Consider the following 22,627-nt stretch of genomic DNA (forward strand, 5'->3'; position numbering starts at 1 on the left):
GATCAGAGATGAACAAGTGTAGGAAAACAGAGAAGAGAGGGATAAAATAAGCTGATGAAATGCAATCAGTATTTGTTTGTCTGGATGAATTTGACACCTGATTGCCACAGCCTGTACTATATTTGTAATAAATTATTTATTTCCTGTGTGGTTGTGCTCTCTATTGTGTGCATGCATGTGTGTGATCCAATAACAAACTTGGGTCTGTCAGCCAGCAAGTAGGATGAAAGCTTTGGGGGGCCAGAAGCACAAGGGACCCACGAAGGTGAGTTTCTCTGAGCCACTGGTCCATAGGAACAGGATCAGGCTACAGACACTGCCCTGACACTGCCTGTGTTTATATGTGTGTCTTTGAAGTACTGTCTCCTGTCAGCGTTTACCTGTGTGTGCACGTCTGCTGTGAACTTGCACATCACACTGCTACTGGTGGGATGTGAAACAGAAGCTCCCACTCATCTCCATTGGCCCAGGAAGGAAGGAAGCCTCTGGATCTTTCAGTCCACCAGATTGAGCTGCCCTTAATACTTTTCAGAGAGAGCAGGTGCACCTGGCCAGTATCTGCAGTCCATTCCTCTTGCTCTACTCCCACATCCGAGCATGGTAGCAGGGATGGTGGAGGATATATCACAACTTACTCCCTTTGCTGTGGACTGGTTTTCCATTACTTTGTCCATGAGCTTTTTGAACCTGCTGATATTATTGACTCCCATAACTCCTGTAGCAGTAGGTTCTTAAACTGCAAAGTACATTTTTTATTTGTTGTAAATTGATTACCAACTAGCTTTATCACATTCCGTTCACTTTATCCACCACCTTCATTATTTTTGTAAATCTCAATCCCTCATCTGCCCACCAAGTTCTGCTCATTCTGCTCACCAGATGGTGGAATCCCGGGCCTTTTAGTGTCTCCTGATGAAGCACTTGTTCCACCCCATAATGATTATCACTGAGGCTCACGCTACAATTTGTGAGACTGGCTTATGGGGTCTGGCTGGAATCCTGTCAAGTGCTATGCCAAAATATAAGCCAGGATTTATTGCATAGTTAGCATCGCTTACTCGCATTTTAGATGCAGATCTTCCCAGCTCTGGGTTTCTAAGCAAGAAGCCTATTTTCATCCCAATGACATTTTTTTCCATTCAAACCGATTTTAGCAAAGGAGTTTTGCTGCAGAAAAGGCATCTTGCAGACCAAGCCACGGAGCGATGGTGACACTCAGTGGCCCTGCAGGAAAAGTGCACCTTCCGAGCTCACATTTTTTCGGATTTAGTAGGAAGACAGTGGTAGCAAATGAATCTCACACACAGGTGAGTAAACAGCACTGCTTAGCATAAGGATGAGTCTGCGTATTGTGCCGAACAGATTCATATAATACAAGCGTATAAATGGACATCTAGCCTATCTGCATTTGCCTTCTTTCCCTTTCCCATATTTATTTACTCACTTCACTCTGGAAGTGAGACCATCGCTTTCAGGTACCGCAGAAGGAAAACCCTTTCCTTGTGGTGGGGAAGACTCGAGTTTTCATACACACTTTCAGGGAACATGGCAGCTTGTAATGTATTCAGCTCCAGCCACCAAGAGCCAGCCCTCAGATCTATACCTTGGAGGTGCAAGGGGAGCCACAAATCTGATTCAGACTGACCTCCAAGCCTAGGATGTCTTCCTGCTCAGAGAAGAGGTTGACATTATTGCCGGTTTACTGTCTACCTTGCAGTTACTGCAATGTACTTCTTGCAGGCTGCCCAGATCTCTGCTTTTGCTGTCCACACCTTCCCACACATAGGCACCAGGCCATCCACAGCCTCACTACACCACTGGATCTCTTCAACAACCTCCAGCTAGCCCTGGCCAGTCTGGCCAACCACCATCTACAGAAGGAAGAAGCCAGGTGGGAGATGATCATAGCAGACCCAGGGTCTGATTGCCATTCTGTCCTGCCTCCGGCCCAAACCTCATTGGGTTGGAAATGTTGGAAACATTTGCCTCATTGGGAAAGACTGGTTTCCAAATCCTCCTCTGACCTCTCCAGCCCCGCGTTTCAGACAAGTCTTTATATACCACCACCTCTCCCATATCCTTGCGCTACACATTATTTCCTGCAAGACTGATCCTAGTGTGAATATGCACTTCCTCGACATTACAAGGCCTCAAGTTTGCAAGCTGAAAATGTAGAGAGGTTGCAGCCACATGTCTCCTCATCTTTGTTTTCCATCCTCAAAAAAACAAGTCAATGTCTGCCAAACCACCTTTCTGCTCCCTGCAGGGAGTGGGAAGTTGGAACACATAAAGGGAAGATCAGAATGCATTGCCTGTGAGGGGCCAGCAGCAGGGGTCAGTTACCTGCAGTACCCTGAAGGCACCCTTCTCCTCACCACCACCTTTAAGATGTGAACTGCATATGAAAGGAAAACAGGTCAACAAACAAAAGCCGATACATATCAGTCTATTTCCAAATGTTACTGGGCCTGGCCATCACTACATTGCTTATCAACATTAAGAGGGAGTGTGGGAATAAGCCCACTGCCTGGCAAACCATACAACGCAAGAAGTCACAAGTTTTAGACTTTTCTTAGGAAAGAAGCCTCTTTGAATATCAAAGGTAAGCCACATTCCAGCACCTCTACCCCTAAATTGAAACAAACTACATTAGCAAATGAAATCCAAGCATACTTTAAAAATTATTCATCTATTGAATGTCTTGGATTTAACCGTGGGTTGATACATACACCTTGATGCAGCTAGGTGAGCTTGGTAGAAAAATAACCTGCTGGATAACATTAAAAATTAGCAAGCCATCGCTGTGAGCCTACAGGTATGCATACCTTGCCTAGAGGCAGTACAGATCATGAGATGGATCCATGGCTCTGACATGGCTCTCAGTAGTAGCTATTTTAAAAGTCTGTTTTTGTCCTGCACCTACAAGACAAAAATCTAAGTCATTGTTTGCTTCAAAAAGGACAAATAAAACTCAGAATCAACCTTAGACTCTGTATATTGTAAACAGTCCGCAGTAACAAGCCTTACAACTCCAAATTACAGCTCTGCAATTTTGTATTTCTTTCCTGTTCTGGGAGCAAAAAGATAAACAAGGAAAGCAGATTCACATTCCATTGCTCTGTCTCCAGACTGGAGCATATTAGTTGAGCATACATGAATGTGCATGAGTCAGGAAAGAAAGCATGTGTCCAAGCTTCCAGGACAGTTTGCAACTGAGTGACAACAGACAACTCATTTGTGCCGTGTTCTAACTTCCCTCTGGATAAGGGCTCCTTTCAGTTTTCTGTAAGACCATTGCAGAGGCTCTGTGACAGCATAGGAAGCTGATCTCTTCTGAGCACACTGGAATGACCACAAAGGCCCCACATAAACCGCACACATCAAACCTTTTATGATTTATCAATGCTTCAGCGAATCCCTACCTGTTCACTGTACAAACTATCTTCTTCATGTACAGATTTTAAGTATGCTTTTTGTCTTCTATAGTAGCACCCTAAAAAGGTCAGAATCCATTTGGGGCCACCTCGTGTGCTTGCAGTCCTCCCTCTTTTCAAGAAGCCTACTTCCCACTCCTTTCAAGAGCTTTTCTTTGCAGAAAAATCCCCTGCTATCTGAGATACTACTTGCCAGATTGCCTGTTAGCTGCCTTCTGTGCTACAGTCTTCAGGACCTTCTGTTTTGCAGGCTGAAGCTGCAAAACTTCACAGGAAATTTCCCAGTTGCCTCCGGGCCATCTAAGGCAACCGAGACCCACAGAGCAGCTGTGGTGAGGCGAGGGGAGGAAGTCTCCTGGCCACCTGGCATCTACTCATACCCCACCTTTGCTTACACATAGCAAAGGTTCCTTTCTTGCACTGAAAGATGTTTCCTATGGAGGTCACCAAGGCCAGGGAGCACTTTTCTACAGCCAACAGAACCAAGCAAGCATCGGATTGCCCACCCAGCACAGACTAGTGACTTAACTACATTCCCTGATGTTTACTCCAAGAGGCAAAGACCTCACTGATTTCTACAGTACTCTCCTACCTTAAGGAAGCTTGCTGCAGAGCAGCTATTTCTCAAGCTTATGCTTTGCCGGCTTCCTCGGCCCCTCTCATATGCAGCTGAACAGCACCAATCTGATTTGAAACCACAGCCAGGAAGCATCTGCTTGCATTCACATTTCGCACACTTGATTTGCTTACTTACTTAACCCATGCAGGTACAAGGTGGCAAGGCTTCCTGTCACCAGAGGAGAGGAATCCTGGTGGGCCTGTTTCTATTTAGATCTAATTTCATGGCCATCTGATGTTATAAACTGTAAAATAGACCCTCGACACATGTCCATTTAGATGCAGGAGAGCCTGGCTCATGGGCACAGTGAGCGCACTGGGTTACAGCCTTCAGTTTTTATTTATAACCTTCCTATTGGAAGTTCAACCAAATTACAGGACCTTGCTCCCAAAGCTCCTTCAGTCCAGCCCCAATTACCCAGGGGAAGAAACTGGGAGACTGTGGGGCTCATTTTGCTCCCTTGCCCTTTCCTGTCCATTGGCAGAGCAGCAGTGAACAGTACCTATCGACTCCCACAATGTCTTAGGAAGGGACAAAGCTTGGGCAACATTTCCTGGGGGCCCCTTCCAGTTTCTATATATTTTTGCTCGCTTGAACTCAGCCCTGTCCTTTTTTTATATCAGTTGTCCACAGAATTACTTGGTTCCTTGGGTTTTCTACCTCCCCTAAATGCTCGTTAGGCATTGCTGTGAGACTTTTATTTTCCTTTTTTCCTGTCCCTACCGGACAGCCCCAAGAAGAATCATAAGCCAGGTAGGAAGGGCTGGCGCTGCCCACTTTATGGACAGATCATCCTGAATGGTCAGAGAAAAAATAGATTTACTGTCCTCTTGCAAGTTGTGATCAGGCAAAGGGCTGCTACACAGGGATCCCCCAAACAACCCTGGTCACATGATTTTCTTCACTTTATATTCCCTTTCCCCCTTTTTTCTTTCCTAACTACTTCCTTTTTAGAAGCATCATCACCTCCCAAATACACAGCCTACCTTGTTCACATTTTTCTCCATTGGTTCTGGGCTTGTTGTCTTCATAGCCTTACTTCCTATCTATGGCATGACTGCCCTCATAACTTCTCCCTTGGTAATCAGCTCCATAAAACTAGTACCCATTTTTTCTTATCTAGTATCCTACCTTTTATGCGTGCTACCTTGCAAATGGCACTGCATATCTTGATGAGCCCTCTGCATACACTCTGCTCTCCTGTTGCATATGTTGCATCCTGAAATCCCTCAGATTATCTTTTTTTAGTAGTGCCACAGGTAAGGATTAGCTATCTGTGTTAATGTCTTCACAGGATGGAGTCTAAACAAGCACAGTGATTGAGGCTGTTGAATGACCCATCCAGAAGGCCTGGATATGGGTAGTTGAAAGGGGAAAACTGATCTGTTTTATGGGAAGTGGTCATGTAAGTCAAGAGTTCAAGACAGGGAGATGATGATCTTCAAAGAAAACAGGAAGGGTCTGTTACAGTCACTCTGCATTTTTTCGGAAAAGAAGAGAAGGGAAAGGAAAGTGATACCACAGATCACACCCACAGAGACAGTAATTTCTGATTGTTTACAGAAAAAGATTAACATTGAGCTCACCTAGGCACATGATATAAAATTGTAGACTCATAGAATCACAGAATGGTTTGGGTTGGAAAGGACCTGAAAGATCACCTAGTTCCACTCCCCCGCCATGGGCAGGGACACCTTCCACTAGACCAGGTTGCTCAAAGCCCCATCCAACCTGGCCTTGAACACTTCCAGGGATGGGGCATCCACAGCTTCTCGGGGCAACCTGTTCCAGTGCCTCACCACTCTTATAGTGAATAAAAGATGATAGTGAAGAAGGTGTAGTTAGGACTGAACTTTCATTTCAGTGTGAGATGCCTGGGTACACAAACAAAGCAAACAAAAAAAGGAGACCATTACAACTGAGAGAGTGTTGTGGTTTAACCCCGGCTAGCAACCAGCAAGCAAGCACAACACAGCCACTCACTCACTCCCCCCACAGTGGGATGGGGAAGAGAATTGGAAAGTGAGAAAACTTGGGGGTTGAGATAAAGACAGTTTAATGGGTAAAGCAAAAGCCATGCATGCAAGCAAAGCAAAGCAAGGAATTCACTACTTCCCATGGGCAGGCAGGTGTTCAGCCAACCCCAGGAAAGTTTGGCTACATCATGCATAACAGTTATTGGGAAGACAAATGCCATGCTGCCAGATGTCCCCCCTTTCCTTCTTCTTCCCCCAGTTCACATACTCAGTATGATGCTCTATGCTGTGAAATATCCCTTTGGCTAGTTCAGGGCAGCTGTCCTGGCTGTGTCCCCTCCTAATTTCTTGTGCCCCTCCAGCCCTCTCGCTGGCAGGGCCTGAGAAGCTGAAAAGTCCTTGACTCAGTATAAACATTCCCTAGCAACAACTAAAACCATCAATGTGCTATCAGCATTGTTCTCACACCAAATCCAAACCACAGCACTGCACCAGCTACTAAGAAGAAAATTAACTCTATCTCAGCTGAAACCAGGACAGAGGGAAAGATGACAATGAACAGGACACCAAGTGCAGAAATGTACTCTATGCATGAAACATTTCTTTGCCTGAAAGGCAAAAAGAGAAATACAGAATAATAAATGAAGTAAGAGAAGAGAAAAGCAGAACAGAAAACCAAAGGAAGAGTAAGCAGGGGTCTTGCACAGGTGGGAAAGAGGCATGTACAATGGACAGGAGGTCAACTAGGGAAAGACAGATTTGCCAGCCATTAAAGTGAAGACAGCAGTGGACAGAATGCTTTGGTAGGAAGAGGATTTTGGAAAAGTCAGAGACCCTTTGGGAACAAAAGTGTTTGGAACAAGCAGCTCTGGCAGCAGTTTAGGCAGGCCATGTGGGCAGTGAGGCTGGGACTTGGGGTTACTGTGCAGGCGGTAGAGGAGCAGGGCAGGGTGAAGGGGAAGCAGAGAACCAGGAGTAATTGCCCCTTGGATGCATGTAAGGAACGCTACTGGGCAGAGGAGAGAATGTCCCAGGAACGGGGTGGGCTGGAGGTTCACGAGAGTGTTAGCGGGTCTCAGAGAGGAGACACCCTCAGAGAAAGAGGATCTTGGTGCAGTCAGTGGAGGGAGGGAGAAAATGGTGTATGTAAAAATGGGAGGGAAGGGATTAGGGGAAGTGAGGGTGCAGGGTGGTGGTGATGGTACAGACACTAAGACCAGGCAGAAGTCTTAGGGCAGCTTGGTAACCAGGGCTGTGACAGGAAACTGGCCACACTGGCAGGTGGTCAGTGAAGCAGAGTCTTGCCTTGCCCCTGGGTTCTTCAACACCTAGCGCTCCATCCCAAAGTCCCTACTCACCCAAAAGGGGCCTGAGCCCACCTGACCCAAGTCCGCAGCCTCCCCCTCTCCTCCTCTTTCCTCATTTCCTTTCTCTGCTGCAGGATCCCCACTTCCAAAAGGGAGGGAGAGAGGGAGAGGAGTGACTGGAGGAGGTTTGTTCCTAGGCCAGAGCTGGTTAGTTTTAGCCAGGTAAGGGAAATTTCCACTGTGGGGTGCCTTTTTATTTTTTTTTGTTGGTTTATATGGCGCTCTTCAGAGCCTGAAAGCATTATCAAGGTGTGTCCTCTTCTTTCGCAGCCTGAGATGCTGCCATCACCCTCTTTCACAGCCAGGGTACCTAAGGAGTTTTCATCCTTTTTGGATGCCATAGATGTTTTCCTGGTAAATCAGGAGTTGGTGTCTGCAGAGGGAATTCACCCACAGTGTGATTTTCAGGCACCAGCAGTAAAGGCAGCAGGCAAGCCCCCTACGAGGCAGAAGAGGTGAATTTTCAGGTACAGGCAACCACATACAGAATCACAATGTATTTTTTCTGCTGCCTCCATCTGAGTCCAGGTCCACACCTGGAGCAACCCTGCAGGTGGGATGAGGATTGAAAGGTCTCTGCCTGCCTCTGGCGCTCCTCCTAGCTAGGCTGTGTCAGCCCCAAGGGCTCTTCTGCAACTCCTGGTCTCTTTCAGACCTGTAGACCCTTTTTTCATCTTCCACGCTCTTACCTTCTGGGCACCATTTGTTGCTCACAGTCTGTGTCTTGAGGGAAGAGTGTCCTTTTCTATCCCACCTCCAGAGCACACTCACAGTTCAGGACCTATGATGCCATTCCCCAGTCCTGGCCCTAAGAGATGGTGGCATGCAGCAGTCATTTACGTGTGTTAGTCTACCCTATATCCATAGCATATATACATGATCTTAATCTGCTAGATTTCTGAGGTCATCTTAGCTAGCTGCTTGATCTGTTTCTGCAAGATAGGTATGTAGAGGAAGCTGTAAGGACATCAATATGCATTTGCCATGTCATCAGGAAGGTGAAACTGCCATAACCTCAGGAAGATCATCCACAGTTTACTACACAGTAGCATCTGTTAATACCTTCTGTTTACATTAAACTTCTACAGCAGCTTTAGTTTTGCATGTCCTGCATGCACACAGAGCCCATTGCTGCCTCATATTACTATTTCTTTCTATGAAAGGTAACTGAATCACTGAAAGGAGCTTACAAATGTTTGCTTCCAAAAAAAGGAAGCACAGACCATAAAAAAACAGCTTCACAGGCACAAGCAAATCTAACCCTTCCTTTGTATGGCTTGAAAGACTTTTTGCTTTAAAAGTAGTAGGCATTGAAAGAAAATCCTGGAGCACTTGATCTAATGGAACTGGGATCTGAAAGTCAAATCTGAAGGATCATGCCCTTTTTCAGCTTCTAAAATACATAGTAATGGAAACAAACAAGAGGCCACACAACATGGAGTGAATTTGGAGGGGACGTTATTTCAGTCTCACAGCCTCCCTTCATAAGACACTGTTATACAGTCCTTTTCTGTCTGAAAGAGCTGGTAAAGTAATTCTTCCATAGACTCCTCTTGCCTGTTCCTCAGCTTCAGCTGTGATAGAAAGATGATTCACAGGCCCATGTAGTGAACCAGATCATGGTTAAAAATGCCTCTTTTTTACTGGAGTTTTTCTGCAGACAAACTGTTGTGTTAACTCAATTGAGAAGGTAGCCCAGGGGTGGGACTCAGGGAGGAGAGGAAGACTTAAGCCACTATGCTTACCAAAAGCAAACTATGTAACCATGACCTAAGTCATGTTTCTCTCTTTTTCAGGCATTAAAATCTGTGCAGACTTCATCAACTGTCAAGTCACTGTCTTCTTTCTAGGTTCCACATACTTTATTTCTCTTAATCCCAAACTATTGTGTATCAAGCCGGGTTTCACACAGAAACTTAGGGCATAAATCAAAGGCAACAGGGTGCATCCAACCCAGCAGGGAAGAGGAGAGCCAGAGCAATGAAGTTTTCCTCATGGAAGCAGAAAACTAAGATTATTGGTTGCAGAGCCAGGGCATTCTACTAGGAACCCTTCTTCGAGACATCTGTGGAAAGGAAGAGTAAGAAAAGGCAAAGTGCCTGATGAATTTTTAGGAAGCTATCTAAGAGCCAAGAGATCTTAAGGAATGTGTTGTGCAACATCTTTTTGTCATTGACATAGGCATTTCCAGTTGCTTTCAGATTTGGAATGATGTGAGGACTGCACATGTGAGGAGTGTATGGAAATGGAATAAAAATAGATCCTTTTAACCCTCCACGATATGCTCAGGCCTTGGTCTGCTTTGAGATTGTACCTGGACTAGAAACTGTGCCCACAACTTGTACAGTAGATCTCAAGTCAACCTGCAGTCCAAGAAGGCTATACAGCACATGATGGAATTAAATACAAAGCAGAGGTGGGCTGCTTTGCTTGCTAACCACCAGTCCTCTGCTCTGTTTCAGACATTCCCACCTTGGAAGCCTGTTAACACTAACCTGAACTGCAAGGGAAAACATATTCTCTTGCTGTGCGGTCATCTGTAAAAACAAAAGGGAAAGGATGGTGAGCTACAGAATTGCCTGGTAGGGTAATGCCAAGCTTCTTTCTCTTTAACACAACCATCCCACTACCTTAATTTTTTACTCTTCAGACTGTGCATGCAGGAACAGAAAAACGTCTACAGTCTGCCTCCCCAACATGTCTCCCATACAGCTGTAAAAAAAGACTCTGTTATGCATTGTGATACCTTCTAATGCAAGGGTGTTTTTGAAAATAGAGAACCTTTCAGTAGTGTGTCCTGATAGCATTGCTTTTTTACTGATGATTGGTATTTTCATGTCAGACAACAATTTTTAAATTGTATGTACTGAGGACAAAATTTCTTGTACAGGATGGAATAGCAAAGAGAGAGCATATTAGGTGAAAATATTTAGCTCTGTGAAGGCTGGGTTAAGAAGCCTCCTCCTCTTCTTGACATGGTGTAGAAGGGGGAACAAGAATGGAATTCAGTATACAACATGCGGGCCTGTGGTGCTGCTTTCTAAATCTCCAGTGGCAGTTTTTCCATTTTGTTCTTAAAATCTTTTTTAAAAACAATTCTTAATGTTCCATCTGCTATTTTGGCTCATACTGAGCACGGAATAAGCAGAGAGACTCAGAATGACTCCAAGATCTCTCTTCTGCGTGCTGATAGTTCATTTAGAGCTTTACAGTGTAAGAAATTATTTTCCTACTGTTCTCTGAGACATGGCAGCACCCAATGGATGGTAAGATTATTACACTGTACATGAAAAGCATAGAACTGAATTCTGCCTTCTGGAGGATCAGGGTGGCAGTATGTAACACTGATTTTCAGTAAATGCCTAAGTATTTTCAAGAGAGCTAAGGAGCTGGAGAAGACACGCTAAATTGGCAGAGAAGTTTCCTTTCCACAGAGACATGGCTTGAAGCTAGAGGAAGTCAAAAAACTCAGTCATTTTGAACACGTACACACAACATAGTCATAGTGCCAGGCAGTCTCATTTCAAGAACAGAAAAGCAAGTGATTCTGCTACTTGGATGTAGAAGTTTTGTTCAGAGGAAACCCAAGCTTGGAGTTGCAGGAGGAAATGCACTGGAATTAGGGAGATAAGGGAGTAAGGGGCACAGTCAGAATTGTGTCTGAGTAGGGGGTTATGGTAGTTACTCTTTGCCTAGGTCAGTGAATTCTCACCTGGCTTGTAGTAGTCATAGACATGCACAGTTGCTGCTTTCAGGTTCTGCACTTCAACATCTTGTTCCACTGAGATGTTAAACTTCAGAGAAGTTGCACCCAGCTAGAGAGAAGAATAGAAGTGAGCAGAAACACACCGGTCATCTCAAAGTCACCTACATACCAACTTTATTCCCTCTGCATCATAGATTTCTTCCTCTGTCTTTCCAGGTTCTTCCACTCTCTTCCTCTTTTGCCACAATGTTAGCCTGCTTGACACCAGCCTAGAGGTTTGTATTTCTGATCTCTGAAAGTCCCAACACAAAGTACTGCAGCTGCTAATACTTGAATGGGAAGTTCCCTGTGGTCTTCTCTTACCTCTTCCAAATAGATTGTGGTTTTGTCTGGTTTTATCTCTGTCTTTTTCACCAGGGGTATCTCCTCCAGCTGTATAGGAAGACAGGAGATGAGCTTGGTTAGCATCAGCTCATTGGCCTTCCCTGTGATAGGGGAAACAGCCCGCTATAGCTGCACTTGCTTAGTTTAGTTAGCTTGTAGCAGGGTAAGCAGCTACCATTCTCCAGCAGTTCTTAGATGTTTGGATATTTCTGGCTGAGCTACATCTGGAAAATAGATTTTCATACCTTCAGGGAAGGCCAGAAGAGAAAGTCTTACCGCTTTCACAGAGCTCTTCACAGCAGTGAACCCTGACAGATTCTCCACCTCCACCAGGGCCATGTTACTGGTCTCACGGTCTCCTACATAACTGAAAAAAGGCAGGAGAGGAGCACGTTAGGTGTGGAAGGCATCACAGCATTTCTAGGAGATATAATGAACACTTTCAAACTCTGGCCTTCTCTACAATGATGTGATGGGGCAATGGGACAAAAAATCGCCTCCATCTACTTTCTCAATATGGAGACAGATCGTGCAGCAAATGTGTTATGGTTAATGTGCTATGGCTTCATGCTGCCCACTCCAATGGGTGAAAGTGATCTTTGACATTACAGGTTGAGAACGGCAATGTTGGCATCGTTCTCTTTCAGGACAGTAGAGTATGGAGAATATGGACGAAGACACTCATCCTAGACAGATGTGGGCAAGTGAAATATGGATAGGGACTGGAGTTTCTGCTGTCTGGTTCCTGTAGAGGTTCACACTGCAGGAGAATGCACCTCCGGGGTTGTTCAGCCCAGGCTGCCAAGTGTTCCCCAAGGTGGGAGCTCTGGCTCTTGGGAACACTGCCATCTCAGTTGTGCTCTGTGAGCTGCTCCATGCTGACTGAGATAGTGGCTGTGGCTCTGCAAGCCACTGCCAGTGCATTCCCATGCTTCTCCAGGCCTTAATTCTCAGTTCACAATCTTTTTGAGATCTATGGAGAAGAAAAGTCTTCCCCTGTGTCTTTGTCTCCACAGACAGATTTTTATGGGGTCGTGGTCATACTACTGGGTCTCCCTCTTCTTTCCACTGAAGAAAAAGCCTCAAGGGATCTCATACCTGATGGACACATGGATGTCAAGCTGTTTCCTGACACCATCACATTCTCTTGGTACTGTTTCCACATCCACGACAAACACCTCTTCTCTTTTTGGTGGTGGGATGTTATAGTACAAAGTGGTCTGGTGGGGGAAAAAAAGTCTCTGTGAAGTGCCCTGGAGCTTCCCTGTATGAGCTAAAGGACTATCTGTGCCTCCAGGTTTTAATGAATTGGTAACCAGTGGCTAACACAGTTGGCCTCAGCTGTGCTTGCTGTTCAGACATGCTGTTTAGCAAATAACATCAGATACATCTGCCAAATGCAACCCTTAGCATGGAGGCTCAGCTTTCTGTGATCCAAGGCCTCATTCAGTACAACATTGTCTCAGCCTTACAGAAAAAGAATATTGTGAAGGTGTGAGAAAGTACATTAGCTAAAACCCTGCCCACAAGGAGGAAGGACTGTAACTGTTTACAGTTGACATGATAGTAATTAATTAGTAGTTCTAGGTCTCAAGAGGAAAAATACTGACAAAACAAGTCTAAAACCCTTAAGAAAGAAAGAAAGAGCAAAGAATCAGAAGAGGACAACTCAGCAAGAGGGATGATCACACTCCTCCAAAGAGCATCATGGGCCGATCTTCCTCCACCTGTCTGGTGACTGATTGAACGGCAGCAGGTACTGCATCAGATATCTTATACTTACTGACCATATTCAAGTGTAGCCAAGCAGCATGAGTCCTAGTTACCTCCTACATACATTAACAATAAAATAATTGTGTTCTCTTGTCTATACACGGCTTACAGATTCTCTGTGAACATCATAAGAGATGGATGGACAGAAATGACCCAGCGAGGGAGGTTTTCACAGGGAGTGACTTGCACCCTTTGCTGCATGAATGGCCCATAAGCAGACCACTATCAAAGCTGCCAGAAAAATAAGATGTATTTTCCTAATGGACCAGTTATGTTGGGATAAGAAGACGTTGGTCCTACAGCACTCCTCATCTCTGCACGTGATAACAACCCAAAGAATATTACGTCAGGGAATATACAGTGCTCAGCTCCTGAAGCAATGACATCAGCAGCATATGTTCGATACAGAAGCAGGTGTTGCGCAGTATCTCATCATTCTTGACTTCATATCTACTGATCTCTTAACAATGACGAGGCTCTGTAGTATGGAACAGCAAAGCTGAGATATATTGGAGAAGATGCCATAGATCATTGCAATAAAACTATGTCAACAGAGTATACCTGAGCTCTTTCAAGCTTGACCAAATTCTGCCTAGAAAGCCAAACCCTACCCAGAATTTGAGGCTATAGTGCCTGCTTAAGAGCCAAACCTCACTTGGATAGTCAGTGGCAAAAGCTGAGAGCTCTATTCCTTGTCTATACTCACCTGTACATAAACACTGCCACTGCCAGTCGCCTGCACTGTGTACATCCCTGGGACTGCAAGAAGAGATGCCTGGTGCAGGACCAGCTTGTTGTTCCTGTGCACATGGAATTCCAATGGAGAAGCCTCCTTGCTTTTCACTGTTACCTTTACGTCTCTGATCTCCTGAGGAATCAGGGCTGCATACTGAGCAAGGGCCTGCAGGCTAACAACTGTGTCCTGAAGGCAAAGAGAGAGTCACATTGCTGTGGAGCCATGCAGTGCAAGATCCAGCACACTAGGTCAGGCACTGCAGAGAGAACCATGCTCCTCATGGCCCTGATTCACACTCCAACACAATCAAGGTCTATGCCACTAAGTGCACAGGTAAGGTCAGTGCTACAGGCAGCAGGATGACTTCTGTAACTGGAAAAGGTGGCTTCTGAGCCCTGATTAGCAGTCCTAGGCCCTGGGTTATCCCAACTACACCACAGAAGAAGTTTCCCCATGGCATTCCTCTTCCCAAGCAGTGCTCATACATGTCTGTCTGCAAGGGGTGGATCTAGAGTGACATGCACATGAGAGATGTGCACATCACTCCAGGCACAATATCTCTCTCCTTTCCTCATGACTTTCCCTGACTTGTTACCTGTGTGGAAGCAAATCCACCAAAGGCATTTCTTTGCCCACTGAGCCAGTGCACAAGCTTGCTCACTGAGGCTTCACTGAGTGCCAAGTCTGACTGGGAGACGTGAGCCAGGAGGATGTAGGCTACTGTCTCAATCACAGAGGAAGAAGATTGTTCACTACTGGAATACAATGTCAGGAGCTCTGCTGATGTGGGGAGAAACATATGGAAGAGAAGAACAGTAGATTCTTATGAATATCAGCTTCTCCTGCCCTGGTACCCTTCAAGGACTGGCAGTTTCCTGTACACCAACAAAAATGCTATGCCTTTCTGGGGCACCTCAGAGACAGAAGGCAATCTCTCCTGTTATTTTTGTACTCTGAAGAGCCAGGTATCTGTGATAGGCTCCACTTCTTCCTTTGAAAGCACAGAGAGATCCAGGCCCCAAATCCTCAACCAGTTCCTCTAGCAAACAGTTCCCCTAGAAACTGATTGACTCTGAACAGAGGCTTTTTGTTTAAAGTACAGTCCTAGTCTTATCCAGCTTTATATATTCAAAGCTATATCCCCAAGCTACAGCATTTTTCCTGTTTCTGCTTTTACTTAGGACAGTCTAACAGGGCTCTCTGTGCTGAAAACCTCTAGGACTCATTCCTTGTCAGTTGTATCTATTGTACAAGAACTGGTCACTCTTTGAGGGAGAATGGCTGGCAGGCTACCGGGGGAGCAAGACTACTCAACTTATTTTGTTGGCATCCTCACTGTGCAGTGCATAAGCTAGGGCAATTTAAGCCGGAGCTGGGATCCCGCCTGTGGTCCAAGCTCATGAGCACTGAATGCACCTGATTGAATGTTTTGCTGTAGTGATGGTAGGGGACTAACCATAATTCAGCTAAGACTTTAGCTTAATTATGCCAGTGCAGACATCTTCTGCAAGGGTACAAATATGAAAACCTGAAATGCTTTTACATACAAAGTCAGTTTTCAGAACAAACCTTCACTTTTGAAATATGAAGTGCAAATTCACTTGTTTGCTTAAAACCAGCATAAAGACCTTAGAATGTAGGTCAGGGACTCTATTAGGTATTACTTCATTATGTTTATCACAATGGAAGGTTTTTGCATGAGGGGTTTGTGATTTGTTATTTCCAAGGTGGCATAAGCAGAACAATTTTTTCATGAAGTGATAGAAAGTGTCTTGGAGATGCAGCTACAGATGACCTTCAAATTAACCCTGATTCTTTAAAAAGCACCAAACTCCTGTTTGAGATCCAACTGTAATCCTGTTAGTGAGGCTAACAGAATCCCAGCCACCAGGCCATGGAAGGTGTCTCTAGCCAGCAGCAGATAGTTATCTGGGGCAGAGATTCTCCAGCAGGCAAACTGGCTGCAGCTGGTGGCTGCAGTGACATCCGCAGATTCAGCAGGCAGAACACCAACATGTGAGACAATACCTTTCCTTCAAAACTCCATTGCTCTTGCCAAGTCATTCCTAATTATTATCAGTGGAAGCAAGAGCCAAAGAAAACTATCACTTGACCCACAGGCAGTTTGTAGTGCTCCATGCATAGGGTCTTAAGGGGACATTTTCTGAAGTGCTTGGTAACTCAGAAGCATCAGACTGACTGGACATCAGTGAGGACGTGCTCCAGTCACATGTTCCATATGTACTATCTCAGAGGCAGCTCTGAACAAATATTGCACTCGGTGTGTGCAATTCTGCTGCTTCCCTTTTGCTCACTACCCACCCTGTGAAGCCAGCTGGGCAGCTTGAGTGGCTATGCAGTGAACTGAACTCTGCATTGGTAGCTGGTCAGGCTGAAAAATCCTCTCCCCCTTTTTTCTTCTGTTATTTTGCAGTCCCCAATGTAGTTTACCATACTGCCAGATGAACTATTGTGGGGAGTAACTTACTTAAGACAAGTCCTGTAATATTTTTACCAGCTGTTTAACTCAGGTTTATAGGCTCAAGTGTTTTGAAACCCTGACCTGGCATTCTCATTCAGGATAGAAGTCCAGTTATTTCCAAGTTAAAGAGACAAAAGGAAGAACCAAGCTCAGCAGTGCAGCAATAAAGATGCATCCACCCAAGGGCCCTGAGCTGAGTAGAGCAGCAATGGGGAAGCGGTCAAAAGGTTTGAATTCTGCAAGTAAATGCCCTGTCCAGCAACTGAGTAGACATGGTGAAGCAAATTTCCTCTGCAAGATTCTTTTGTATGATGTATGAATTGCTGAAGAACGATGGGAGCACCACAGCTGAAGTGAGTGCTCTGACCACAGAAATTAAGCATGGATCAGTTCTTCTGCTTTTGGTTAGAAATTGTTTCCTGGGTCTGAGAAAACTAGAAACTTTCATAGCTTCAGTTGATTTTTTTGATGCAAAAACCAATCTGAGAATAGTTAAATTGCCAAAACTACAATTAAATCCTACAAATTAAATAAGGCCTTAAACACAGTCATTATCTCTAGAACCCAAAATCTTCTAAACAGCAACAACCTACCAGTTTCCTTCTCTAGCATATCCAGGAGCTGCTCTCTCATCTCCATGTCCTTGTTCAGTGTGAAGACATAAGCCATCAAGGCCTTGACATAAAGGCTTGTCTTATCAAGCGTTACATTTTTGAGGCAATGCAAGGCATTATCCAGCATGGTGTCCTAGAAAGGAATCCAAACCCAGTGAATTTCCTCTGACCAAACAAAAAGTTTTTGTGAAAATCTATACCCAACCCTCAAGCATCCCAGTTACATCCTTGATGTATTTCAGTGCTAGCATCTCTCTCAGGGCTGTAGAATATTAAGTAGAGTGGACACAGCATCACTCGCTGTGGGTTGAAAACAAAGACATGACTGGGCATCTCACTGGGATAGGGCATTGCTAATAAATACACTGAAGAATCCAGCTGTAGGAAGTGTCTGGTAACACACTGGCTCAGAACTGTCAGACCTGCATGCTGTGGGTCTCGGCTCCCAAGGAGATAGGGCATTGTTTTTAGAACTGTACCAGTAAGGCTGGAATATCAGCCCATCGTGGCTAGAACAGTTTACACTTGGCTTGAAGGTCACTGCTTTTGTTTCAGGTCTGAAGGAGGGGGGTACTGCATACCTGAAAGGGGGTCTTTTTTTTCCTCCTTTAGCTATACTGGTGAGTTTAATAAAAACTATTGCCTTTCCCTGCAAGCCCTGAGCCATTTCCAGAGACAGTTGTTTCCCCTGAGATCAGCTGAGAACGGCAGATGCACTGCTTTGCTATAAATCAGGCCATTTATATAAAAACTCCTTACCAAGTTAAACTTTTCCTGTTGAGCTTATTGTGGACAATGGTGGAACGTGACAGAATCTTTCACCAACTCAAGCTGGGTATCCCTGAAACCACAGACCTGGGGAGGAATGACTCCCTTGGCATGCTCCCAAGCCCTGCAAGAGTTCTGGTGTGACTTACATTCTTTTCCAGCTGGAGCTCCACCAGCGCAGCGGTGATATAGGCTGTTAATGAGACGGTATCATCCACACCACCTTGCAAGTCGCACAGACAGACATCAGAAAGGGACAAACCCAACCATTGCTTGCCCGTCTTTGCATGGCCACTGAAACTGCCTATGGATGCTATATCTAAGACAGTATACGGTACCATGTCTCTGGGTGTTCTTGAACATGTGGGGGCTGAAGGAAAGCACTCCAGGCTCACTTACTGAATATCATGAAACTCTAGTGTTGAAGGCAGCCTCAGAGCCATATTGTACATACATCCTAGGTGTGCCTTCTCATAGAAGGGCATGAAGCAAACTGTTAAGCCATTTGTTTTATTAAATATGTTGCAACTGGACACTTGAACAAAGTTTTCGTGATGTAGGTTTTGCATACATAGAAGCAATACACTTTCGCTTACAATTCAGCTGACTCTGAGAAGCTACAAGTTAACATGGGTAAACAGGCTCGCAAGAGCCTCTTTTCCCATCAGAGGAAATTCATTCTTGGGAAGTTCTGCTTGCATCCTCAGATGTGAGATAAGATTACATCTAAAATAAGGGGGGAAATTTGGGCTGAGACGCTGAGAAGCATCATTGACACTGAGCAGCAGAAACTTTGAATGTAAGGTGTGGAGAAGCAAAATCTATTCCAAAAAGTTCTATTCCAATAGAAAGCCCAAGCTGAGAAAATAGTGAAAGTCAAAAATGAACAGTCTACACATACACTCTGGTTTTATTTTGTACTGCATCCAAATTTTAAGAAAAAAAAGGCTAACCCTTTGCTTCAGTAAAATAGCAGCCTGTTTTCCTTCATAAAACTGCCTTGTATTTAATATGGGCAATTTTGCAATCTGACCTGTCTGGATTATTCTTACCTTTACAAAGACAAGGAACCCAAGTATTGCCATACTGCATGCACACCGTTCGTACCTGAGCATGAGGGCATGTTCACCATGTTTAGTGCATTTCCAGCTACACTGCAGGGATCGTTTTGGGGATACTGGGCTCCAGGAGCAGTCATATTTTGTGGAACTGACGGGACAACTGTGTCTTCAGATAATCCCATATTAGAGCACATAGGCAGGCCTATCTAGAGAGTATTGTGCATTGTAAGGCACCAGAAGAGGGAGAATCCAACCAGGGTATTCTAGACAAACACTAAAAAATAAAAATACTTCTCCCTGTGCCTCGAAGTGCCTTGGCCCGACTAGCCCTGGTGCCTTTTGGCTACAGTAAAAATAAAGAAAGCCTAGCAGAGATTAAAACCTCACATAGAGGAAATGCCTGCTGTTTTAGGCCATGCTTTTTCATTCTGCTCTGGGAAGCCGCCTTGCCTGTGCTAGGCTATGGGGACATTGCTTTGTGCTACTGTGTACAGTGGAAGAGCCTGGGGAAGCAACCCTGTGCCCCACATTGGGTTCTTCCCGCTCCCACTGCCATGCCCGGCAGCCATACCTTCAAGTCATTGTTGAAGAGCTTCCCAACGCTCTGGAAGCAGCCACTGGGCAGCTGGTGCTTCTGCAGCCAGTGCAGAGCGCTGCGCACATCATCCTCATTGATGTAAATGTGAGAGCTAGCTTGTCCAAAGGACCTGGCTACAAAAGCTGTCAGCCTGTGAGGAGAGCACAAAGGAATCCCATGTCACAGCCAGTAGCTGAACCAGCAAGGACAATAGCTCTGGGATGACTGTAGCAATTCTGGTCACTCACCATGTGTTGCCCTCATCGTCAGCTTTCCCAAAGGCACTGTAGGAGCCATCATCATGTTTGAAGAGCAGCTGACGCTGGTAACCTACGAAGACAGGTGCCAGGACATGACTCTCAGTTTGAGGGCCTGCAGCATCTCACACTGTATCCTTGCTGTGGGAAGAAGGCTTCACAGCAAGAGACTTCACCAGATCCTACAGGGAGAGACACTGAGGCAAACCTACCACCCCACCATTCCCCATGCATCCCACAGCATCACCATGACAAGAAGCAGTTGCACAGCATCATTGAAGCGCACCATGCAGCTGCTCTACATTACTAAAGCCGTTACATGCAAGTACTGTGGGTATCTGCCCTGCTGGTTTGCAGAACGGTGACATGCTCGGCCACCTCACGTCTCCCTGTGCCCCAGGGAACCGTCACGGGCACCTTGCTGTGAATAAAACAAGCTGCAGGAATGAGGAGGAAGGCTTTTCCTAGAGGAGACCAATATGAAACCCTGTATGTTTTTCAGCACTTCTGCTTGCCTCTGGAACTCAAGAAAGCACTAATGGCATGTACAGAGTGACAAGGCCATGCCTTTAAGCTCTGAGGGCAGAACACTGTCCGCATCTGTTTGCTCTTCCTCCACCCTCCACATGGCCTCATTCTTTACCCTCCACCTTGCCTCTCTGCTACTGCTGTTCTCTTGGGTAGGTCCCTTGCTCCCAAATATCTGTCCTAATTTGCAGAACAAGAGAGAGAGGCGGAAGGAGAGGGAGTAAAATCCTATCCATGGAAGGCTGCTGAGTTTGCAGCGTAGCATGATAAGGAGACTGGCAGGCTGAAATGCGAGGCGCATTGCAAAATGAGACTCAGGCACTGGCACTGTATTAAATTCAGATTACACTGGACAGAGCTGACATGCCCCCACAATATGTGTCCTAAAACATGGGGAAACAGCAAGCTACCAAACTCCTGTCTATCCCCAAAGGCCACTCCTTATTCTAGCTAATAGCAGCTGATGCCCTGTTTCCACAAGGGAGTTCCGTCTGCCTCGGACTGATAAGGGAACAAAACACAGGCATCACATAATGACGGAAATAATTAATTACCAAGTCCCTTCTCAGAAAAGCAGCCTTAGTACCTCAGTAACAGGCAGAGACAGAAGTCTTGCTTCTTCAGAAACATGCTCTTCCTTCCATGAGACATTTCCCTCATTTTCTGTGATACTTTCCTTTGTCACAGCTCCGGCAGTGCTCCCACTCCCGCCCTGCTTCCCACCAGACCAGTGCCCACACTTCTGGTTCATAGCACTTTCATTTTGCAGCAGGAGGAAAAAGAACAGTGTTTACCTGTTCTCAGGAATTTCAGTGCTGTATCTTTAATTTCTGGGTCCAGTTGTTTAGTCTTATTCAGGTACTGGAGTATGAAGATGTTTGGTGCAAACTGAACCATGTTCTGTTCACCACAGCCAAAGGGCATCATTAGCAGCTGGTCTAGGTTTTGAAGTGCTGGGCCCATGATGTCCCCTTAAGTTTGAGGTGGAGGGGCAGGAGGAAAAAAAAAGCACAGACATTCAGCAGTATGAAACAAAGGGACTGCTGCCTTATTTAAGCTCTACTGAGATCCTGAAAAATAGCCAGCCCCTCACTGAATGGAGATGATTAAGATTTCTGCTGACCCCTCCTAGGTTAAGCCAGCACAGAAAGGGTTGCACAGTCATGGTTCTGGGAGGAGGGAGGGAATGCAAAGCTTGAGGGGGTCTCAAGAAAGGTGAAGAGGGCTGTCATTCCTGAGTGGGTATCAAGGAGAGAAAAGAATTACAGAGGCAAACTAGGTGGAAGTCTGCAGGGATGGTTTTGGTTTGCTTAGGTGGATGGTGGTGACAGACTTCACAGGAGATACCCCATCTTGCGCTTTCTTGTCCAGCCGCTTGGGGATCACCCAGGATCATTCCTTATGAGTATTGAAGTATTGAAAAAGATTACTTGATCCACATTTCTGAGGCCAGCATCATATGCCTTACAGTTTATCTCATGAGGAACTAGGTTGATGCATCATTAAGGCCAAAGCATTGGGCAAGCTCTTCCCGCTGGAGACCCAAGAGCAGGGAAAGACTTTCTCACCAATCACAGAGAAAGTGGCTCGGCCAGATCCCTCCAGCACTTCTGCAGGCAAAGTCAGGGAGAACTCTTCAGAGACAGTGTTATCTGTGAAGGCAGAACCCAGAAATTTATCCCATGGAAGAAGTAGAACACACAAGTGTAACACCCCAAGGAGACCCAGGTGAGGCTCAGTGTGACATCGAGTCACAGCAGCTGAGGCTTGCAAACAAAAGCCTCAATGAGGAAACTGCCAGGCAGAAGACAGATGTGACCAAACTACTTGGTTGTTCTCCCAGGTGCCACCAGCGCTTGCTCTCTAACAATTTTCCCCCACGTCTGGGCATTTGCAGTAGCCCTGTCCCTTCCCTCCTGCTCTCATGATCAATAGCAGTCAGGGATTTTTGTCCCATACCTGCAGCACAGAGAAAGGCGTTTTGGGTCTTCTCTTGTAGGACACCTCCTGGCTGCAGATGGAGAAAGAGTAGTTCAGATAGGGAAGGTAGGAAAGGAAGTCACCATACCTCAGCAAGCCTGTCTGCTTCCAAGAAGAAGGGGTTAAACTTCCTCTTAGCATCTTGCTAACTGCCTCAGGGGATAACCCACTGTCCCCAGGTGTTCTCCACCCTGAGGTGTGACTAACCTTCACAAGCAAAGGTTTTATCACTGTGTCTCTCTCTCCTTTCGAAGGTGTCACAGCAATCCTGTTACTACACAGATGGTGTGAATCTTCTGCCACGCTGCTCACGGTGACATTCACTTTGCCTGAAGGGAGCACAGGACCACATTGCTGAACACTTG

At 45.6% G+C, this 22,627-nt stretch overlaps 1 protein-coding gene across 1 annotated transcript in view; it reads right to left on the minus strand.

Moving 5' to 3' along the window:
- Window positions 1-8,837: 8,837 nt before the first annotated feature.
- The window catches only part of LOC101914445 (alpha-2-macroglobulin-like protein 1), a 30,675-nt gene continuing 16,885 nt past the window's right edge, over window positions 8,838-22,627 (minus strand). The window contains 16 exon segments of the mRNA XM_055809085.1: window positions 8,838-9,461; window positions 9,892-9,933; window positions 11,109-11,211; window positions 11,466-11,534; window positions 11,763-11,853; window positions 12,585-12,706; window positions 13,966-14,181; window positions 14,591-14,775; window positions 17,071-17,224; window positions 18,009-18,082; window positions 19,491-19,648; window positions 19,746-19,827; window positions 21,077-21,253; window positions 21,851-21,934; window positions 22,242-22,293; window positions 22,470-22,591. Coding sequence (XP_055665060.1) covers window positions 9,439-9,461; window positions 9,892-9,933; window positions 11,109-11,211; window positions 11,466-11,534; window positions 11,763-11,853; window positions 12,585-12,706; window positions 13,966-14,181; window positions 14,591-14,775; window positions 17,071-17,224; window positions 18,009-18,082; window positions 19,491-19,648; window positions 19,746-19,827; window positions 21,077-21,253; window positions 21,851-21,934; window positions 22,242-22,293; window positions 22,470-22,591 — 1,754 coding nt within the window. The 3' untranslated portion in view covers window positions 8,838-9,438.

The sequence above is a fragment of the Falco peregrinus genome, chromosome 6, assembly GCF_023634155.1.
Source record: "Falco peregrinus isolate bFalPer1 chromosome 6, bFalPer1.pri, whole genome shotgun sequence".
Taxonomy (NCBI): domain Eukaryota; kingdom Metazoa; phylum Chordata; class Aves; order Falconiformes; family Falconidae; genus Falco; species Falco peregrinus.